Source organism: Cebidichthys violaceus, unplaced genomic scaffold (genome assembly GCF_023349555.1).
Source record: "Cebidichthys violaceus isolate CVI_PGR_0920_01 unplaced genomic scaffold, fCebVio1.0.p SCAF_55, whole genome shotgun sequence".
Classification (NCBI taxonomy): Eukaryota; Metazoa; Chordata; class Actinopteri; order Perciformes; family Stichaeidae; genus Cebidichthys; species Cebidichthys violaceus.
In genome coordinates, this window is record NW_027176761.1 from 442,412 (window position 1) to 461,679 (window position 19,268).

The following is a 19,268-nucleotide window of genomic DNA, read 5'->3' on the forward strand; positions in this document are numbered from 1 at the left end:
CCAGGCGTTCTGTCAGGTAGCCAGCCTATCAGACGGCCAGCCTCTTTATCCTGAAGGGATTTTCACCTCTGTTAAAGAACCGGTCTTAGTTTTCATGTTGGCATCGTGAAGGTGATCCCAACTTTATTAACCAGATCCATATATATGATGTGTCCATGCCTTTTCAATACATAGTTTTAGATTTTTTATTATTCTTTATTTAATTTCTTTACATTTTTTGGTCTGTATCTCTAGTTTTCTTGTCACTTATAAAAGGTTATATCAAAGCAATGTTAATCTCCAGTGCCCATATGGAGTACACTTAAATCATCAACAAAGAAGTTCAGATGTTTTCTGTTAAGTCGCTGTGATTAATCCTCCTTTCCACACTGGTTGTGTAACAATTCCTTCGTAGGATGATTGGAAGGTAAACAGTAGAAACACAGCATTCACGTTGCAAAGTAATAAACCAGTAATGTAAGCTAGAGTGTATATTTGACTCTCCGCTGCAGTACCTTGCCAGATAACAAACGCAGGGTTGTTGGGTAAACAAGTTGAACCTGGCGTTTTTTAGACAGAGTGGCGCTAAAGTCGGTCAGAGCGAACGGAATAGGAGAGAACACGCTGAGCGCCTCACATTTTTGAATGAACGTACTGAACTTTTTTTCTCATTGTGGTGACGTTTGCTGGATACACGACGGAGCTATATGACTTTACCAACCGTAGCTACTGTAATCTGAAGAGAAAACAGCAGTAGGCAAAAGGGAAGGTTAAAGACAGGTCTACAGTTAGCCAACACTTCTGGATCAAGAAGAGGTTTAATTATAGCTACTTTGAAGGACTGTGGTACATGGCCTGGTAGTGAAGACAGATTGATCATTTCTAGTAAAGAGGCGCTAACTAACTATAAACCTGGGGTTGTTCTTATTTTTCTCTGTTAATGGTGAGTAATAGGCTGCTTTGGCATTACGGAGGGGCCTTCATATGTTTCAAGACTATCTCGACTGACTGCAGGAAAACCATATCCTTTCGAGTTTTTGAGATGTTTGCTTTAATTAGCGAGTTTGAAGGTTATACCACGGAGCTGCCTTTCTTTGTTTTATCAACTTTTATTTTTTAAGCAATAGAGTTATTCGCAGCCTGTAGCACTATCGACAAGTTCATCAACTTGGAAGGGACCAAAGCTAGCACAGGAATCCTCTTTTTTAGCTGTTATAGACATGGCATTGATTTTAATGCAGTCGCTCCTTAAAATTTAGCTGCAGCAGTATCAGATAGGCATCTACTGTAAACCTGTATAGCCCTGTAGAAAGAATTCAAAAGTGAATTCATTAAATTTCCAATAAAAGAGGATTATGTGAAAATACTATTCAATGTTCAATTTCAATGCCATATGCCAGAACAAGGTAGAGGGTGTGGTTAAAACAGTGAGTGGGTGTCTGTACACTCTGACAAAAATAATGATGAGATTAACAGCACTAAGGCCATCGCTATTGCCATCCACACAAATATTTAAATCACCTACAATAATTACTTCATTTGTTTTAAGGTTTAAACATAATAAAAAAACTAGAAATACCTTACACGGACCTAAGGTGCGATACTGCAAATAGAATTGGCTGTAATGTTTTCCAGGTTCGGTGTGAATGACAAAGAATAAGGCTTTCAAATGAGTTAGGATTTAGTTTAGGTTTAGGGCTGCTTAATAGTCAAAGATGGCTTCTTCTCCACCTCTGTGGGCAGTGCCTCGAGGGATGGGAAGATTAATATAACTGGGGGGAGTGGATTCATCCAGGCTGACACATTCTTCGTGACTCAGCAGGTTTCAGACAGACAAAATAAATCAATACGACTACCTGATATCAACTCATTTATTAGTTTGGCTTTAGATGACAGAGATCTGATATTTTAGTACGCATGAAATTCTCCTATTTTGTTGCACTATCGTGGTGGTGTTCATTTATATTTGGTTAATTTGTGTGACTCCTCTTCTATTTACTTTTGATTTAATTAATTTAAGGCCCTTCCACTGTAGTCACTCTGCAAAGGTATTGATTCACGGTCAATAACTCCTCCCATATGGGAATGTGAGCGTTGCATTAAGATTTAAAAAAACAACTGAAATTATGCTTAACTGTCAATGCATTGAATATTAAGTCCGAATGTCAAATATTCCTCCTTTAATAAAACATATTTCATATACTTCGGAGTGCTCTTCATGTATCTGTCTGGGTCTCTTCTAGCCTTGAATGTTAGCACATTTCTTTAAAACCAGCGCTCCAGGGCAGAATGGAGGCCACAAGGACTAAAGTGAATTTGTTGTGCTGTTTGTTAAACACATTTAATTACATGATCGTTTCTCATGTAATGCAATAGGTGCATCGCAAAGGCGTCATTTCTCAAATAGATAATTTGCAATTAACCAAAGGACAAAAGACCCCCTTGTCATATGCAAATGTAGATTGAGACACAGACATCATCACACCGTATATGAACGCCGCACACATGCGCACACACACACACACACGCACAGCAGCATATTTCAAAATCATCAAACCTTCTTCCCCTGGTGCCACACCTCACGCTGGCACACACACAAACACGCTCACCCCATGATCCGTACACGAGTGCCAGATACACACTCCAACAGCCAAACATGTTGATAATTAGAGCCTTGTTATTGGAAGGTGTTAGCACAACAATTAACACCCTAATGTGTGTGTGTGTGTGTGTGTGTGTGTGTGTGTGTGTGTGTGTGTGTGTGTGTGTGTGTGTGTGTGTGTGTGTGTGATGGTGGTGGTAGGAGGGAATGTGCTGGTTGTCGTGTGAGTGTGTGTGCAAGCCTTCACACGATGCTGGGTGCAGAGGAAGTGTGTGTGTGCATTCCATAAATGTTACCACGCAGCTTCACACACACACACACACACACACACACACACACACACACACACACACACACACACACACATAGACTCACACGCATGCAGCGAGCGTTCTGTGTAACAATGAAACAGTTTCCCAATTTGATGAAGTTCCTGTGAATTCTGACACAACGGGAATAGATTCTGATTGATAGAGGTTTCCCAGTGGGATACAGAAAAAGGGGTGGGGTTTTTTTTTTTTTGGGAGGGGGGGGGTATTAGTAGGTAAAAGGAGATAGAAGACAGGGGAGATGAGGAAGTCAGGAGGTGTAGCCGGACAGTGCAGAAACTGATGAAAGGAACAGAGAGCATTTGCGTAATTGTGTGTTTTTTATCATGTGTTTGCACTTTCTGCTTTAGTGACTCAAGCCTTGCGACAAAGGCAACGCAAATGGCAAATAAATGACTTGACTAGAGAGGCATATAAATGATCAGAATGTGTCTTGATGGACATCAGCAGCATCATGTCTATTATTTTATTTTATTTTTTAAGATACTGCACTTTTATCTTTAAAGAAATGGGATTTTTTTTAAAATCTGAAATTGGAGGAGGATCAACAAGTTAGTAAATGTTGCTGATGAGAAGAGGTAGCAAAGTAATTTGTCCTGGTGCTACACCATCATTTATACTGCATGACAGAAGGCCGCATTATTTAGCTTTTAAGTAATACTAAGTGATTTTTTTAATTTAGTTCCAAAGTAAAGTGCTCCAAACAAATAATGTTGTTATGAAGGATTGTGATCCTGTCAACAAAATTTTCACCAGCCATGATATCTGTTGTGATGTATATGTATCTCAAGAGACTATTCATTCTCTGATAGTTGAAGTTTGTGCCACAAATAATTGAAAGGAAAGCAGCCTGGAGGGACAAGTACAAGTTATAATACAACATACCAAGAACAATGACAGTGATGTAAAGCATATAAGCATATATTGGTTGTTCCCTTAAACCACACAGACACACACACACACACACACACACACACACACACACACACACACACACACACACACACACACACACACACACACATACCACTGCTTGGTGAATTAAATAAATTCAAAGATTCATTTTTTGAAAACATTCTTTAAAAAGCAAGAGAAAATACTTCAGTGAGACACTTAAGATATGAATTTGAGATACTTTAACAGCAACGGTATGCTGCTGTTGTTCTACCCACAATTCTCTCTCACACACACAGTGTCCAATCAGAGTTAGGAAGATGGTGTCTGCGTGTGTGTGTGTGTGTGTGTGTGTGTGTGTGTGTGTGTGTGTGTGTGTGTAGGCTGGTGTAATGAGGTGGAGACAGTTGTCCATTACTTCCTGAGTTGATGGGCTCCTCACAGCAGTGCGCCCACAGCTGGATGAGAGGAGGAGGAACCAACAAGAAGAAAATATCAGACATATATATTCACCCTCTGTGTGTTTGTGTCTTTGACACCCACTTTTACATCGCCGTAATATTAATAAAACTTTATTTTTTAAAGCAGTTTTTACAGAAGTTGTTAATCGCCTTCATGCAGAAAACACCGGAAAATAGTACATATGCAAACTCTATAAACAATAATTCACCACAGTACATTTTTAAAGTAGCTATGAAACATAGTTCCAGAGTTTTATACAGACATGGCTAACCGTTCTTTGGGAATAAAACAAAGTAGGCAGATTAAAATTATAAATAGTTATAAATTATTCATGCATACTATTAATGAACCTTAATCGTATATGGCCCTTCACAGTGTTCCCAACCAAGCTAGTGTGCAGTTTGTTAACTCCACTAATCAGACGACCCAGGTGACCCAACAATCGTAATGTACACAACGCAGAATGATCATTTGTTAATGTTTTTGTCCTGTAAAATCCAGTTGTATCACACACAAAATACAACTGCTGCTGAAACCAAATAAGCCAGAAGACAAAAACAATATTTTGAGACAGATTTACCACTTTTAAAAAAAAATGACCTATTTTTCATATATTACAAAAAAATGAAGAAATTGTCTAAAAACATAATGTAATTATTAGATTAAATAGATTATCTGAAAGTGATATGCTAAATAGCCTAATAGAAATACAATGAGTAACCTTCTTATGCGTGTGTTAAGCACATACAGCAAGTAAAACATTGTTGCTGACTTAAATATATCATAACCATAAACACATTTGCAGTTCCATGTATAAAACATTATAATATAAGTAAGCCTAGTGAAGGAGAGTGTATTTTTATATAATAGGTAACCCTGCTCACTCCAGTCAAGTCTCAGGAATTCAGTCCTTGTCAATATTGGGAGCAAGAATTACAGTAAGACTAATAACAAACATGATTGGTAGAAAACACGTTATTTTTTTTGTACAAACCACTTCTACACATTCACTGTTGAAATTCTGTCCTTGTGGCGTATGTCAGTAAAAGAGCAGGTGTATGTCGCCATCTAGCGTATAAAATTCATAACGTCACCATTGAAGCTTAGTCATGCCTGTTTTTGCGATTCACTCTCGGCTTAAGCTGATTGTCACTGCACAGTCTATTTATCCATCCCATGAGAGCAGAGGGTACCTGTCGTCACTGTTACAAAATTAACTCTTATTAATAAAACTATAATCTAAGTTAAAAGAGATGAAGTATGCTTAGATACCCGAAACCTCAGATGAGCACTGTGCTACACCCATACAAGTGTTTTCACTTATTTTGCTTTATTTAAACCTTGTCAAAGAGTGTGAGGGTGTGTACTTGATTTAAATGTCTCTGATTCTCGTCTGACCACTCGTCTCGTGTGGTTTCAGAATAGCTGAGCAAAGGTTTAATGAGCCACAACAACTAATAACAGCTGCACGTGTGCGAATATGAAACTGAAATGCTGCGTTCCAAATCGTATAGTTTTTACTTTAAGACGTATACTGCAGCTGGCCTTTTAGAGTCCATGCTAGTTGCATGCAGTATTAACCCGTTGCTATAAGTCCAGCCCTTGAACTCAAACTGGCCAACCATAGCGTAGTATCGGCCAGATCTGGCCAGTGTTGTGGATTTTGAGCTAGTCATGGTTAAACGACGTGTTAACAATGAGTTAACATTAGCAGAGTACGTTAGCACATTGTTAACTAGCATTAGCATTTCTACGCTACGCTAGCTAGGTATAGTGAATGTATACACATGTTGCTTTTGCATTTTAATTATTGTAACAGTGAATAAAGACCTACCCGGCTTTACAGGAACAGTACTGTTCCTTTATTTAATTGTCTTCTGTCTTGATCTGCAGGTGATGTGGTGGTTCACTTTTAAACTGCGATCTGTAAAGGCTTTAGCTTCTATCTTTATTTTTTACACTGTTTTCACTGCTGAACCAGTTTGACATCGTGGAAATATCCTTCAAACACACATTGTAGATGCTTCTGTGTGTTTCTCTTTGAAATTGATTTTTCGTTATCCCAAAAATTAGATCAGGGTATGCGGTTAGTGGTTATGCTCCATGGTAAAAATCTGACAGCTCTGAGTAGCAGAAAGGGGCGGGGCATAGCATTGGGTCCATTGGGATCAGCGACGTGCGGTGAGGCTCGTGTCTGGTGAGGATCTGACACTACATAAATCAGATTTACAAACATATGAACCCAATAGAGAAGCTTAAATCACCATTCAATTGGCAGCTTGCACATTGACTACTGGTTGTTTTTCATATCAGCATTCTTTACACACACATAGGTAAGGTACATATTTGATTCCACCGGGAGCGTTTCAGAAGCGGAGCGCTTGCGGGCACCTCCCGTGAAAATCGTGAGATTCAGCGATAATCTGCGTAACAACCACGGATGTATAAAGAGAACAACAAACACGTAAAAGGTTACTTTACCTGTCCGACGCTGAATGAAACAACAATCTCAAACAATGAGAAAGCAAAAGGCACGCGCTCAACCCAGTTAGTGAGGGATTCACAATGAGGTGAGGCACAGCTCGTCGCTGCCTCACCTCACGTGTCTCCTCTGTTTGAACAGGACATGCGCTAATTCAGCGAATTTGATTATAAAAATGCTTGAAATTTGAATGCTGTGTTTAACCAATTAGAGTGGGACAACATACAGCTTTACCATTCTTACTTGAAATTGAATGACCTCACATATTTTCTAGTAAAGCTCCTTCTCCGTTCCCCACAAGCCCCTGTATTTCTTGAGAACTTTCCAGAACTGCCATTCAACTCTCTTTGTGTTCTCAGACAGTGCTTCTTTGCAGTACAGACATAGTGACACAAGGAGGGAATGTCTTACTCAAAAGACCTAACTTTGGAGGCAACTCATTTTATTTGAGAGCTCAGACTGCAGAAGACCCATATTACCGTATTTTTCGGACTATAAGGCGCACCGGATTATAAGGCGCACTGTGAATTAACGTGTCTATGTTCACACATAAACCGCACCGGATTATAAGGCGCATTAAGCAAAACAACACAGTCCGGTAAATCAAACTTTATTCAACTCAGTTGTAACAACAAATACCGGTACAGAAAAATACACTCACTTATCGATTCATTCCTCTTCCACAAATCCATCGAATTCTTCATCTTCAGTGTCTGAGTGAAACAGCTGTGCGATTTCGGCATCAAGAATGCCCGAATCCCTCTCGTCATTTTCCGAGTCAGTCTTGTTGCTGTTATCGGTACTTGGCTGTTCAGTGATGATTCCAGCTTTCGTGAAAGCTCGGACGACAGTTGCGACCGATGGTTACTTGTTGTGCTTATTGATCGATTTTGACTTTTAGTTTAGACATTACATTCCTGTTACGGGGCCGATCAGGTAGTGACACAGCGTACCGTAATGCTCCGAATATCCATTGAGCGGAGCGGCTTCGTTGCTTACCAAAGTCGTACTTACATATTTCGACAGATTTTTGAGCGCATTGTACCACATAAAATCGATCAATAAGCACAACAAGTAACCATACATAAGGCGCGCTGGATTATAAGGCGCACTGTCAATTTTTGAGAAAATTTAAGGATTTTAAGTGCGCCTTATAGTCCGAAAAATACGGTAGTAGCTTCAGAAAACACGGCTTGTGAATGTTGTCCTCCATCACTTAAGTGAATGAGGAAGGGATCTCTGAAAAGGGAGGGTTTGATTACAGCAAGCAACAATAGTTGGGTTCATATTGTGACGTTTGTCCCCCCATCTGCCTGTTGCTTAAGGACGCTACGGCTTCCTGTTCAGAAGGCAGAGTAGGGGAGGACATCGGGGAACTGATTATAACTGATTGTTGTTTTTACCATAGGTTTAAAATATACATACTTGTTAAAAGTTTATTTCCTGTGTGATTTCCCTGTTTTTGTCACTGAGTTCAAGCCAGTTTGTAACAATGTGACCGCCTTAGGACCGACTTTAAAACCGTGAACCTCTCCTTGGTCCTGCCTGCATGTGTGTCTGAATCCTCTCCCGTGTTGCCTTGTACACAACCATTAAAGCAAAAGTATTTACTGTCTGCCTCCTCTATTCACCCTCCATTATGACAAAGCCAACATTGCACAACAGCTGAATGCGATAAAGATCCTCTGTATATAATCAGGCCCAACTGCTGGTTTGCCAATTTGAACATAAAGTCAAAGGAAAATGTCAAACAAATCTGAAGCTAGGTTACTGAACAGCGCCAATGAAGGGGAAGGATAGATAAATATGTCCATGCCACTTAATATCCCATAAATACTCAGAAAATGGAAAGAATCTGGCATTGCTGTATATCTGCCTGGAGTCAGATAATAGACACAGCTGAGAAACTCTACCAGGAGGAGGAGGAGTGTCTGGAATTAAGGCGAGCTGCCCAGCAGAGTGAACATTATGCTGTTCTGCATAATGTACATTCACCGCTTGGATTGCAGATCGAACCTCAGCTCCTCATGTCTACATGTCCAAGCGTCCTTTGGCAAGAAAATAAAGCACTAAAGTTAAAAAAAGTAGTCCTTTTACAGAGCTTAAGCAATATTGTGAAGAATGTGGAAAAACCAGATGTGCAAATCTGACTCAGACTGAAGGCCATCTGTTGCCCGAAGGGTCTCTTCTAAAATATTGATGCGAAGGTGGAATATGCAATTTATTCCTAGCTTTGACTAAATTGTACAGACTTTTCACATCGAGATTCAAGACCTTTTGCTTAGTGCTGAACAATAATAAAATAATAACATAACATTCTTTGTGATTTAATAAAATGGTACATTAGTCAGTACTGGTAAGGGAATTGAGTGTATACTTAATAAAGGTCACTTTTATTTACTTCTTGAAACAAAATAACCAAACATTTGTAGATGTTTTTCTTTAAAATATAATCAAGATTCCCCCTCCATACCTGTTGAATATATAACATAATGAAGCACATCAAAGAAAACTAGTCCAAAGCACAAACTTGTTGAACATTACAATTTATACTGTGTATACATTTTTTTTTTTTGTAAAAGACAACAGGATTTATACATTATTTACAACACAGAAGACAATGTTGAGCAGATGAAAAGAAACACGACTTCTTGCTGGTATGTAATCTGTGATCTGTAACCCGTCAATAGTTTCCACACAATAAAACACCTTTATTACTTTTCAACACATTCACATATTTTAAAAGATTTCACACACAAGTACACGGAGCACCAGCTGTGAAATGTTGCTGACTTACAGTGACGGGGAGATGACTTCATAAAAGGATTGCTGCCTTATCTGAACTAGAAAAATACGGCAGAGTTGCAAATGAATATGAACAACCAAATCAGATTAATCTGCGGTTTCTGGCGATGGGTCAAAAGTTATAAAAAACAATCAACAGCACAAGATTTCTGATTTTTTTTCCCTGAATAGCTATCCTTTAGTTATTTTCTGTGTTAAGATGTTGTTTTTTAAATTAGACACCTATCTGTGAAGAAAATCCAATATTTGTTGGATTTTCATTAATCCGTGGCAAAATAATATAAAAAGATTCATATAACTTTAGGATACTCTAGCAAACGTTACAAGCGACCTCTTATGACACAAGACGGTCATTTGCTATTCTGGATGTCACAGCAAAGCTTGCGAACAGTCCAGATGTTCTTTGTCTGCCCGGGCGCACGTTAGTTGTTCTCAGCATGACTACTCTAACCTGAACGAAGCGTGAAAGGCGTTCTAAGGGAACGCACACGAAGTGGAGGGAAACTGACCGATCGATTATGAAAGATTCATCGATTTTGTTGTGCCGTAATTTGCACATGCAAATTTAGAACGACAAGCATAACCTCAACTCCTTCAGACTGATTTATTCTACTTATGACAAAAACTAAATTGAGACATAAACAAAATAAAGTGTGAGCGAAGAATACAGCTTGTAAAAGCAGACTTTTAATTGGTTGTTTAAATTCTCAACTCAAGATAATCTTGGAGAACTCCTTGTAAACTTCTTGAAACGCAGGTAGGCTACTTGCTATATTCATTACGTACAGAAAAATAAAAAGTCCTATTACCCAGCAGTCCATTGGTGGCCAGAATCTTTTGTGCATTCAGCTCTGATGTACGATGTTTATCCTGTGCAGCTTGTCACTACCAGCATTAACAAATCTTAAACGGAAAACTGGAAGTATGGAACATGTTTTTTTTATTACATTTTTTTTTTTAATGGGATGATAAAGAAAAAGGGAAGAACAATAATGAAAGAGGGATCTTGGAAAAGATACTTAAAATGATCAGTCATGAGAATACTCCATGTCATCCTTAATCAATCCGTCCACAATATTATTATTTCACATTAACTACCATCTTTTTCATCAAACAGTTACTTTTATATAAAAAAAAAAAAATAAAATAAAAAAAGTGACTGATGCAGGCTCCAGGAGTCTTCTGTTCTTGAGTTAGTTGAAATGTTCAAAACACTTCTGGCACTTGTAGCCTGCATGTGTAACAGTGTGTGTGTGTGTGTGTGTGTGTGTGTGTGTGTGTGTGTGTGTGTGTATATGTTTGAGTGGATGTCTCTGGTATTTTTTAGTGTCGGGGGCCACTCGGTCGTGGAAGAAGGGCAACTGATCAAAGGGAGACAGGAGAAAAGAAAAAACAGGGTTACACAATAAGGTTAAATTGATGTTCATTGTGTTTTTAAACCCAGTATTTGGTTTTAGTTCATTTTTCTATATACATGCTGGATTCCAATCCTGAGACCATACGGAACCTACATACATCGTATTAAAAAGGACAAAAGAGAAATCAATATCAAGACAAAGGTGAACGAAAAAAAGGTGAAGTGACCCACCTGGAGAAGCGAGAAGTGGAGGGCGGGAACTCTTTAGAGAAGGCGGGGCTCCTCTACCTAGGAGAGGGCCCCTGGGGCCTGGGTGGTATAGAGGAAGGTGATGGAGTAACGGCCCACGAGACACGGGGGGGGCACCGTAGAGGCTGTGTGAGGACTGGGGGCCTCGAGAAGATGAGGCCCCTAACGATGGACCAGGAGGCCGATGCAAGGACAGTAGAGGAGGTGGTTTGGTTTTGGGATAAGAGCCTTAAAAAACAGAAAGACATCGTGATGGGATGTACCACATCACAACTCAAGACTTCCATTTGCTCATCAAGTCCTTTTCAAATTGTTCTAGATCAGAGACATGGATTTCTCAAAACTTAAAAAATAAATAGTGAAAATGCATATGTGCTGTGGCAGAAATGTGATCCTACTAATGCCTTTTACCAGATAAACAGCAAAAATGATACTGAAAGACTATGTAGTCTAACCTGGTGAAGGCAAGAGAGGAGCCGGTGCCAGGGGGTGGTCCATCAGGGGCCCACCTGCTCCGCCTGCAGACTGGGGTTGAGGGGGCCCGGGTGGCGTGGGCAGCAGAGGAGGCGGTTTCCCCAGTCCAGGAGGTAACATGTTCCCCCTCTGTCCCTCGGTGTTGGAAACTGGAGACAAAAATGAAAGAACCACAATAGAAAAAGTTTGACCCAAAGAGAAAGAACAGACACAAGAAGTTAAAAGGTGCAATCAGTGAGACTGACACGGCACCAGTCCCAGCTCTTCGAGGTACTACAGTTTAACTAGCGTCCCACCTTGTGTGTGCTCCTGCCGGCAACGGACATACTCCGAGATGGTTTCCAGCTCCTCGGGGTAGAGATGCACCCCGTCGGCTAACAGCAAGAGGAGCTGGCGGGTCTCGGAGGGAACCGCGTGGCGCTCCATCTTTTCCCGTTCCAGAAAGTCATCCAGCAGCTGCGACGCCTGGGCTGCACTGTCGGCGGGGTCCTTCGGCGACCGCTCTTTGACGCGCCTGCGACTGTACTCGGCTGCAACAAAGTCCATGGCCTGGTCTTTGGGCATGTTGCGATGGACTGGGGGGGGGAGGGAGGGAGGGGGGGTAATTGGAATGTTAGTGGTGAAGTGTCAGGGGACTGAAGGGGAAGACAGAGGAGACGTAAGAAAAACAAAACGGTAGAAATCAACTGGTCTCAAACTAAGGCTGACCCAAACACTTCGAAGCTTTGACCGTTGCCACGGTAATCGATGTCCAAATCAGTATTTGAGGCATCAGTTTTTTGTTTTTTTTTCTTATAAAGCCTATGCATTACACCAAAAATCCCAAATAGCATATGAAAAAAGGAATAGTAATTCCTCATTATTATGAGTTATCCTCAAATGAGTAGCACTGTTTGTTTTGTGTGTGTGTGTGTGTGTGTGTGTGTGTGTGTGTGTGTGTGTGTGTGTGTGTGTGTGTGTGTGTGTGTATATATATATACATATATATACATACACACACACACATACATACATATATACATAGTCGTTTTGTGACGTTATGTCAGCAAATACAACTGCTAAATTGGTACTTTTGGTAGTAAGCACTTTTGAATGTGTAAGTATGCAAGTTGTGGTTTGTTGGGAGAGGAGGGGCTATGAGCGGAATGCCATTTGTGTGAAGATGATCAGTAACTTTAGTTCTGGCTGCATTATGTTCCTGGGCATAAAATACTTGATTTGTACACTTATTATTTTTTTTTCCCTCATGTATTTAGACATGTGACACCAAAACTTGAGATGATTTGTGTATTTAAATTATCCGGTGCAATAAATAATTCCTTTATTATATTTTTATATATTTAAGGACATGCGTTAAATTGAAGTGATTTTGTTTTTGTTGTGTAGAATGTATTTTTGGCTACACAGGAGAAAAAAAAGCATTATCATGGAATAATAACTTTCCTTTGTACAGTTTTGATGTTCTTGTTTATAATGCATATTTGTAATTTGTATTACGCATATTTGTTTGTGCATGGTGTGCTGTTTAAATTTGTATTTGTGGGGCATCTAAATCACATTAATGAATCAGTGACATGTATTTCCGCATGCATAAATCATTTTCAATATAAATATAGAGATAATTGTTGTAGCCAGCTATTTGTGGATCAGTTGTATGCAGCTCATGGTATAAATATTGACAATCTCAATAAAGCCGATGGCCCGAGCTCTGAAATTATGTCCAAAGTCCATAAGTTTCCTTTAAAAACAAATGAAAAAAAAAGGACTAGTTTGACATTTTATTCACTTTCAATACCACTCTCATGCCTGTACAGTCAATGTGAAGCTACGGCAAGCTGCCGGCTAGCTTAACTTAGCAGAAAATTGGAAACAGCTACTCTGGGTTTTCCAGAACGCGTATGAACGCTGCCCTGTAAAATCCCCATGCGTTGTTTTTACACTTTGTTCTGGCCGTGTTGAGGTTTATGTGAAGATAAAGACAAACAGGATCCAATGCTTTAATTAGTGGGCTTTGGAGGCGCTGGTAGCTTCATATCCAGACAGATATGAGAGTAGTATCACAATGTGGATCTACCCCTTTTACATAGCTCCTTTGCTACTTTTGGGCTTCTTTCAGTTTGTTAAGTGTGTACTGTCATGTACTGTCAAAGTGTATTACAGTGGCAGCCGGTGGAGGACGAGCCATTGATGTATATACTGAATGAATATTGTGAATAGTTGATGGAGTGCAGAATTGTAGCTTTAGAAATCTACTTTTTGGTGTTTTAATGGAGCATTTCTTGTTTGTATCTGGTGTTATGTGAAATCTATTTTTAAGATTTAGATTTTTGTTGGTGGAATCAAAGTAAAACGTAAGCTGCAATAGACCATTGGTTGAAAAGGGGGTGGAGTCTGTCACTGAGGTGGTTTGGCTAAGCTTGAAGGAATGAGGGGCAGGGACTTACTTTTGAGGGATTCTGAGAATATGATAACAGTGCAGGAGGACAGAACTACGTTTGTCTGCTCCACCAGAATACATAACGGGGAGCCGTCTGCTCGGACGTCCTGCAGAGCTCGGGTCAGGCCCGATTCCGCCTGAAGGTAGAGCATTTCCACTGACAGGCCGCGCTCCTGCAAGCACTGGCTTAGCGATTTGGGGTAATCCCTTTGAGAGGAAGAGAAACACTTTGTTAACTTGACACGTCTGTGTTAAGTGACTCCGCTGGCATGTAGAGAAACCTAAACGGTATATCTGAGAGGAACAGAGGGTTATTTCTTGATGTATAACGTGAAGAAAGCGAAATGTAACCGCAAGTCATCATTCCTTTTGTGTGGTGAAATCTGTTTATATGGATCTTTAATTAGACAAGTGTAGCGTTATGTGGAGCTTTGTGTGGCACCAAAACACAGGTTTTTGTGTCTCTCGTGGATGTATTTAGTGTAGCAGTATGTGTTTAGGTAAGATATCGGGTAAAACAAGAGGGTCTTACTCATATGGAAGACTTGTGTGAATTTGTTTGAAATTTGCAAAGAATGGCGGTCCTTCTGTCCAAGGAAAAAGCAACACAAAAAGACACAACTGCTGTAGCAGCTACTGGCAGTTTGCACTTTTGAGACCACTCTGTTGAATGCTGGCGTTTGAAACAGCTGTGGATGAATGTCTGCATGTGGCTGAGTTTGGAGGCATGTACGCCTTTTGTAAAGCGCCAATGGTAAATGTTACGCTTTCATCTTAGTCCCCGTGAAATATGGAGAGCGGGCTTCTTCCCAAATGGACGCTCCAAAATCCAACGACCGTGCAATGTGAAATCTGTTAGAAGAGACAGCGATACCAATTCTGGCAGATGTAGGAGGACATCCACCGACAGAGAAGTAGGCAAAGCAGCTTTTGGAAGAACTGGGTGAACAAAACATAAACAGCATCTGCTTGCCGCTATCACATTAGCAGTTTGTCCGTCCACGGTGTACCGACCACCAACGCGACAGAGGAAGAGAGTTTGATGTTGCAGGAGGTTTCAGATGTTTTCATGGCCATTGTGATACTTGTTATCCCCCCCCCCACAGGGAAACGGGGGCCCCATTAGAATTCAATGTCAATGCAAAGCATCCAAGCCGACTGCAGCTGGCAGAGCCACCTTCTGAACCTACAGAGGTTTGGCGTTTACTATTCAAAACAGGTTTTCAAAAGGAGTATTCCTTTTACAGCAGCAATATATTTTCATACTTCCTACTGGCATGTAAAACTGGCTATAAAGTCATTAGCTAATGTTGTAAATAGGCATTTGAATGAATGCACTATCCAAAATCTGTGCTGCAACCAGAACACAAAGTGAACGACAATAACCACATCTGTCCTACTGTGACATTAGAATCTAGAATCAAAACTCTACACGTTTTTTTAAAAAGACCAAGAAAAAAAAAAAAAAAAGCAATTACAATGTGACGGTAATACGTGCTGGACAGCCTGCTGATAACCGAACTAGGTCTCACGATTAGTAGCATAGCAGAGTTAGCGCTGTTAGTGCTTCCAGGTGAGTCGGCTGGTTGGTTTGCTACCGGGTCGCTACATAGACGCAGACACGGCTGCCAAATGTGGTATAGCTTCAAAGTCGCCATTTGTGTGTGTGCGAGTGTCTTGCGTGACTTCATTTTTGATGTTGCATTGTGTAGTGAGCGTGAATGTTTTATGCACGTCTACCATTCATTTGTACAGACAGTAGGGTGCAACAGTAACCCCACAGAACAGCGCTCGCTTTGCATCGAATGGGGATGAAGGTGGATCAAATTAACGGGGTTCATTATTGAGCTCAGAGCAACATCCACTGCTGAACCATTAGCAAACACGTTGACCTGTATGTGTGCGTGTGTGTGTGTGTGTGTGTGTGTGTGTGTGTAGCATGTCGCTAGTACGCAACAGTAGTAACCTTTAATTAAATAACGTTGTTTTGAGAGAATGTGTGATCCAAGTCATGTTACACATACATCTACTGTGCAGTGGATAGAAAACGTTGGTGGAACGGTGCGTGTGCTTGACACTGTTGGAGAAATAAATATCAATACAATTACAATACGCGTGTATTCAAGGGTGTATGTATTCGACACCTCCGACATCCGACGTACAAGCCTCAGTGGCTCAAGTACGAAAGTGAATTTGGAGTGTGTGCAGCAAGTAAAACAGGAACAATACTTTTATATTAAAGTAATAAAAACAGCAGTCAAGTACAAACCCTGCATGTACAAGCAAACTTCTACTTGGACTGCTTGTTGTTTGGATTTTAATAACGAGTACTCACAAGCACCGGTTGGTGACAGAGAGGACCACGCAGTCGGCGGGCTTCCTCTCCTCCTGCACCTGTCTGTAGAACTTCTGATAGAGCGCTTTACGTCGGTCTGCTGGAGTGCAGCCGTCTGGCTTGGCTGGTGGTGGTGGGTGGTGGTGGGGGGGGGAATGAAGGGGAGGTAAAGGGAGACAGAGAGAATGGATGGAGAGATTAGAGGATAAAAGAGAAATGGGAATTTGAAGGTAGAGAAATGAGAGCAGATGTTTGGTTCATTTAAAAACAGTAAGCAAGGTCATTACAATGGACTATACATATGACCATAACATAAGATGTGATATTTAAAAATGGAAACCAATTAAAAACTGATGAAATGCAGTTTTACTTCATTTTACGATGCAGCAACACAAATACTTAGCATTGACTTTCATATGGAAACTGGTGCAAAGTTGTTACTGTGCTTTTAGTGATCAACAGAGAGAAAGCGTCTCACCGTTGGGCTGATGCTTGTACGCCTCGTACTTCACACTTCCGCTGTAGTTTTGAATTTGCTCCAGTTCTTCGTAGCTGAAGGAAATGCGGTGAAACAGGAGCATCTTACAGTTACATTTTAATGAGGAAGGCCTTTCCACGCCTGCTGTTTACTAGGTCACTATATGTGACGACACGATACGATTGAAGACGTTATAAAAGACCCAAAATAGAGTTTCTAAAATCATGAATACATATCCAAACAAGTTCCATCCTCCACAGTGAAGTACGCCTCAAAGAACCTGGGTCTAACGTACTACTGCACTACTGTAGGGATGCAAGGACACTGGATCGGTTATCGGGCAGATAAGGACTTCAAATGCTGGATTGGATATTGGTGACGATGGGGCAAATCTTCTCAATCCAGTTCAATGTTTGTACACTTCATCCACTGGCATTTTAATTCCTGTGCACGTTTTGACCAATGTGTTGCTCCATTTAAAAAAGGTCAACGCTTGAACTGGAATTCCTGATCATTTTCATGGTGCATTCCTACATTCTAGCTGATTATTGGGTCAACGCACAATAACTTACTGTGGCAAACATTCACTATTCTTTTCTTCACACACACTCTGTGGTGCTAAAATATTCTGCTGTAAGTTGCTGAAATATTTAGGTTAAAGCATGTTGACTGAAAATCAGGTGTCAGCTGTCCCAGCCTCACTGATGCAACAATAAACAAGACCCATTCACTTCCACACTGCGGTGGCAGCAGTTACACAAAGACACCCTCTTATTATCAAACAGGTTACTCGTCTTTCCACACCAGTTGCGGTGCATGTTTTTGTTTTTTCTGTGTGCCACAACACATTCCTTGTCCAGTATTACAAATTGAAATCTTTGAGAATAAGAGGGGCCCAGATGGATCTCCCACTACAGCTGTCCAGATCAATGTCGGTGAACCGTAGAAGGCTGGTAAACGTCACCTGTCCAGGACATCCTTGAGCTCTTCGCTCCTCTCCTCTCTGGTGGGGTAAGGCGCTCCTCTCCGAAACAGACGCAGCTGTTGAGCACTGCACAACACACAGGAAGAGGTTTTTTTAAGTGCACCGTATCAAATGTAACTCACGTGTACTACCGTAGACTGGCGGCGGAAGGAGGCAGGTGTCAAGTTTGTAGAAACCCACAGTGTTTTGTTTTCCACTGCTGCTACCACCTAGCATGTCCGCTGCTAATGCTAAACGTGCTACCATTGGGCTTACCTTCCGTTTGGGTTCGCGTTAGCTGGTGGCCGCCGGGCAGCTGCAGACGACTTCGCCCACGACGACATTTTTATCTGCACTGCAATGTTGCCCAAATAAACCTGCGCCTTTACTGACAGAGTGGGGATAGAACGCTGCTTGGTGTTACTCCACCAGTGTTCTTCTACAACCCTCCCTGTAGTGGGGGGAGGAGGAGGAGGAGGAGGGGGGGGGGTTGACTCGCTAGTTTACAGTTTACAGTATTACCGCCACCTACTGGACCAGCACGTCTTTTTTTGGATATATCATGTTTTGATCCTTTCCCGTTGCCCATAAACAGTTGGAGTGAAAGAAAATATTGTTTATGTTGGAGCTGTTCAGCACATTATCGTAAAAATCATCACAGGTCATTGCAGGGTTATATCAGACCTGACTTTTTATTTTTAAACTCTGATGTCATTCTCGTTGTTGCTCCTGTCCTCTGTGATTTTGTGTAAGGTTTTGGTCTTTATCATTAGACATCTTACTGTTGGGCCCAAGCTCGATTCCAGCTACAGACTTTTATCTTTATAATTTTTTTGCAACACCTGTGTACCTATGGGTACCATCATCTTGGATGTTTATAGCACTGACAATGAAACACTAATCCAGCACAGGAAACACATGCAATTCCCGTGTGAGGCAATCAGGGGATTTTTGTAAAGGGGTCTTTACACTCAATGGTTAAAAAAATTGTGCGACAAGAACAACCTTAATTTCTCTTACACCACATCGTGTTTCACCTATGAGGCTATGGACAGCAATGAGGTTGCCAGGACACTTACAGGCATAACTGTGTTTTAGGCTAAGTAGTCTGCTAACGTCACTAACGCGTCAGTGGAATGCCCCTTTAACAGTTATACTGTCCCGTTTTAAGACTTGTTGAAAACCGGGGGGGGGGGGGGGGGGGGGGGGGGGTGTCATCTTCATCTGTCATTGAAGTGCAAATAATGTAAAATTTTGATTTACTTGTGAATAAAACAAACATGGTTCACAGATTGCCTTCTGGTTTCGTTTTTTTTTTTTTCGTTAATCCAATTTCCCTCAAAATTAAGGGGAAAAAAAGACCCATTCATTTTGCATTTATATAGAGAAACAACAAAACCGTTGTTTTCAGGTGTCTACTG

The 19,268-nt window shown here is 40.9% G+C and overlaps 1 protein-coding gene across 1 annotated transcript; it reads right to left on the reverse strand.

Annotated features, from left to right (window-relative positions):
- Positions 1-10,218: 10,218 nt before the first annotated feature.
- Positions 10,219-18,298, reverse strand: si:ch211-216l23.2 (uncharacterized protein LOC565061 homolog). Its single transcript, XM_068731971.1, has 9 exons — positions 18,124-18,298; positions 17,848-17,934; positions 16,884-16,957; positions 16,406-16,529; positions 14,078-14,277; positions 11,930-12,208; positions 11,615-11,782; positions 11,142-11,387; positions 10,219-10,914 (listed from the first exon to the last, which is right to left on the reverse strand). The coding sequence occupies exons 1-9, from the start codon at positions 18,189-18,191 to the stop codon at positions 10,877-10,879; spliced, it is 1,284 nt and encodes a 427-aa protein (XP_068588072.1). The 5' UTR covers positions 18,192-18,298; the 3' UTR covers positions 10,219-10,876.
- Positions 18,299-19,268: the final 970 nt, after the last annotated feature.

What these genes read in the sequence shown, in the direction of transcription:
- si:ch211-216l23.2 (XM_068731971.1), bottom strand. Translation starts at nt 18,191, where the DNA reads ATGTCGTCGTGGGCGAAGTCGTCTGCAGCTGCCCGGCGGCCACCAGCT. An exon ending in AACGCGAACCCAAACGGAAG is followed by an intron (nt 17,935 to 18,123) that starts GTAAGCCCAATG and finishes TGTGTTGTGCAG; the next exon opens with TGCTCAACAGCTGCGTCTGT. An exon ending in TCTGTCACCAACCGGTGCTT is followed by an intron (nt 14,278 to 16,405) that starts GTGAGTACTCGT and finishes TTCCTCTCAAAG; the next exon opens with GGATTACCCCAAATCGCTAA.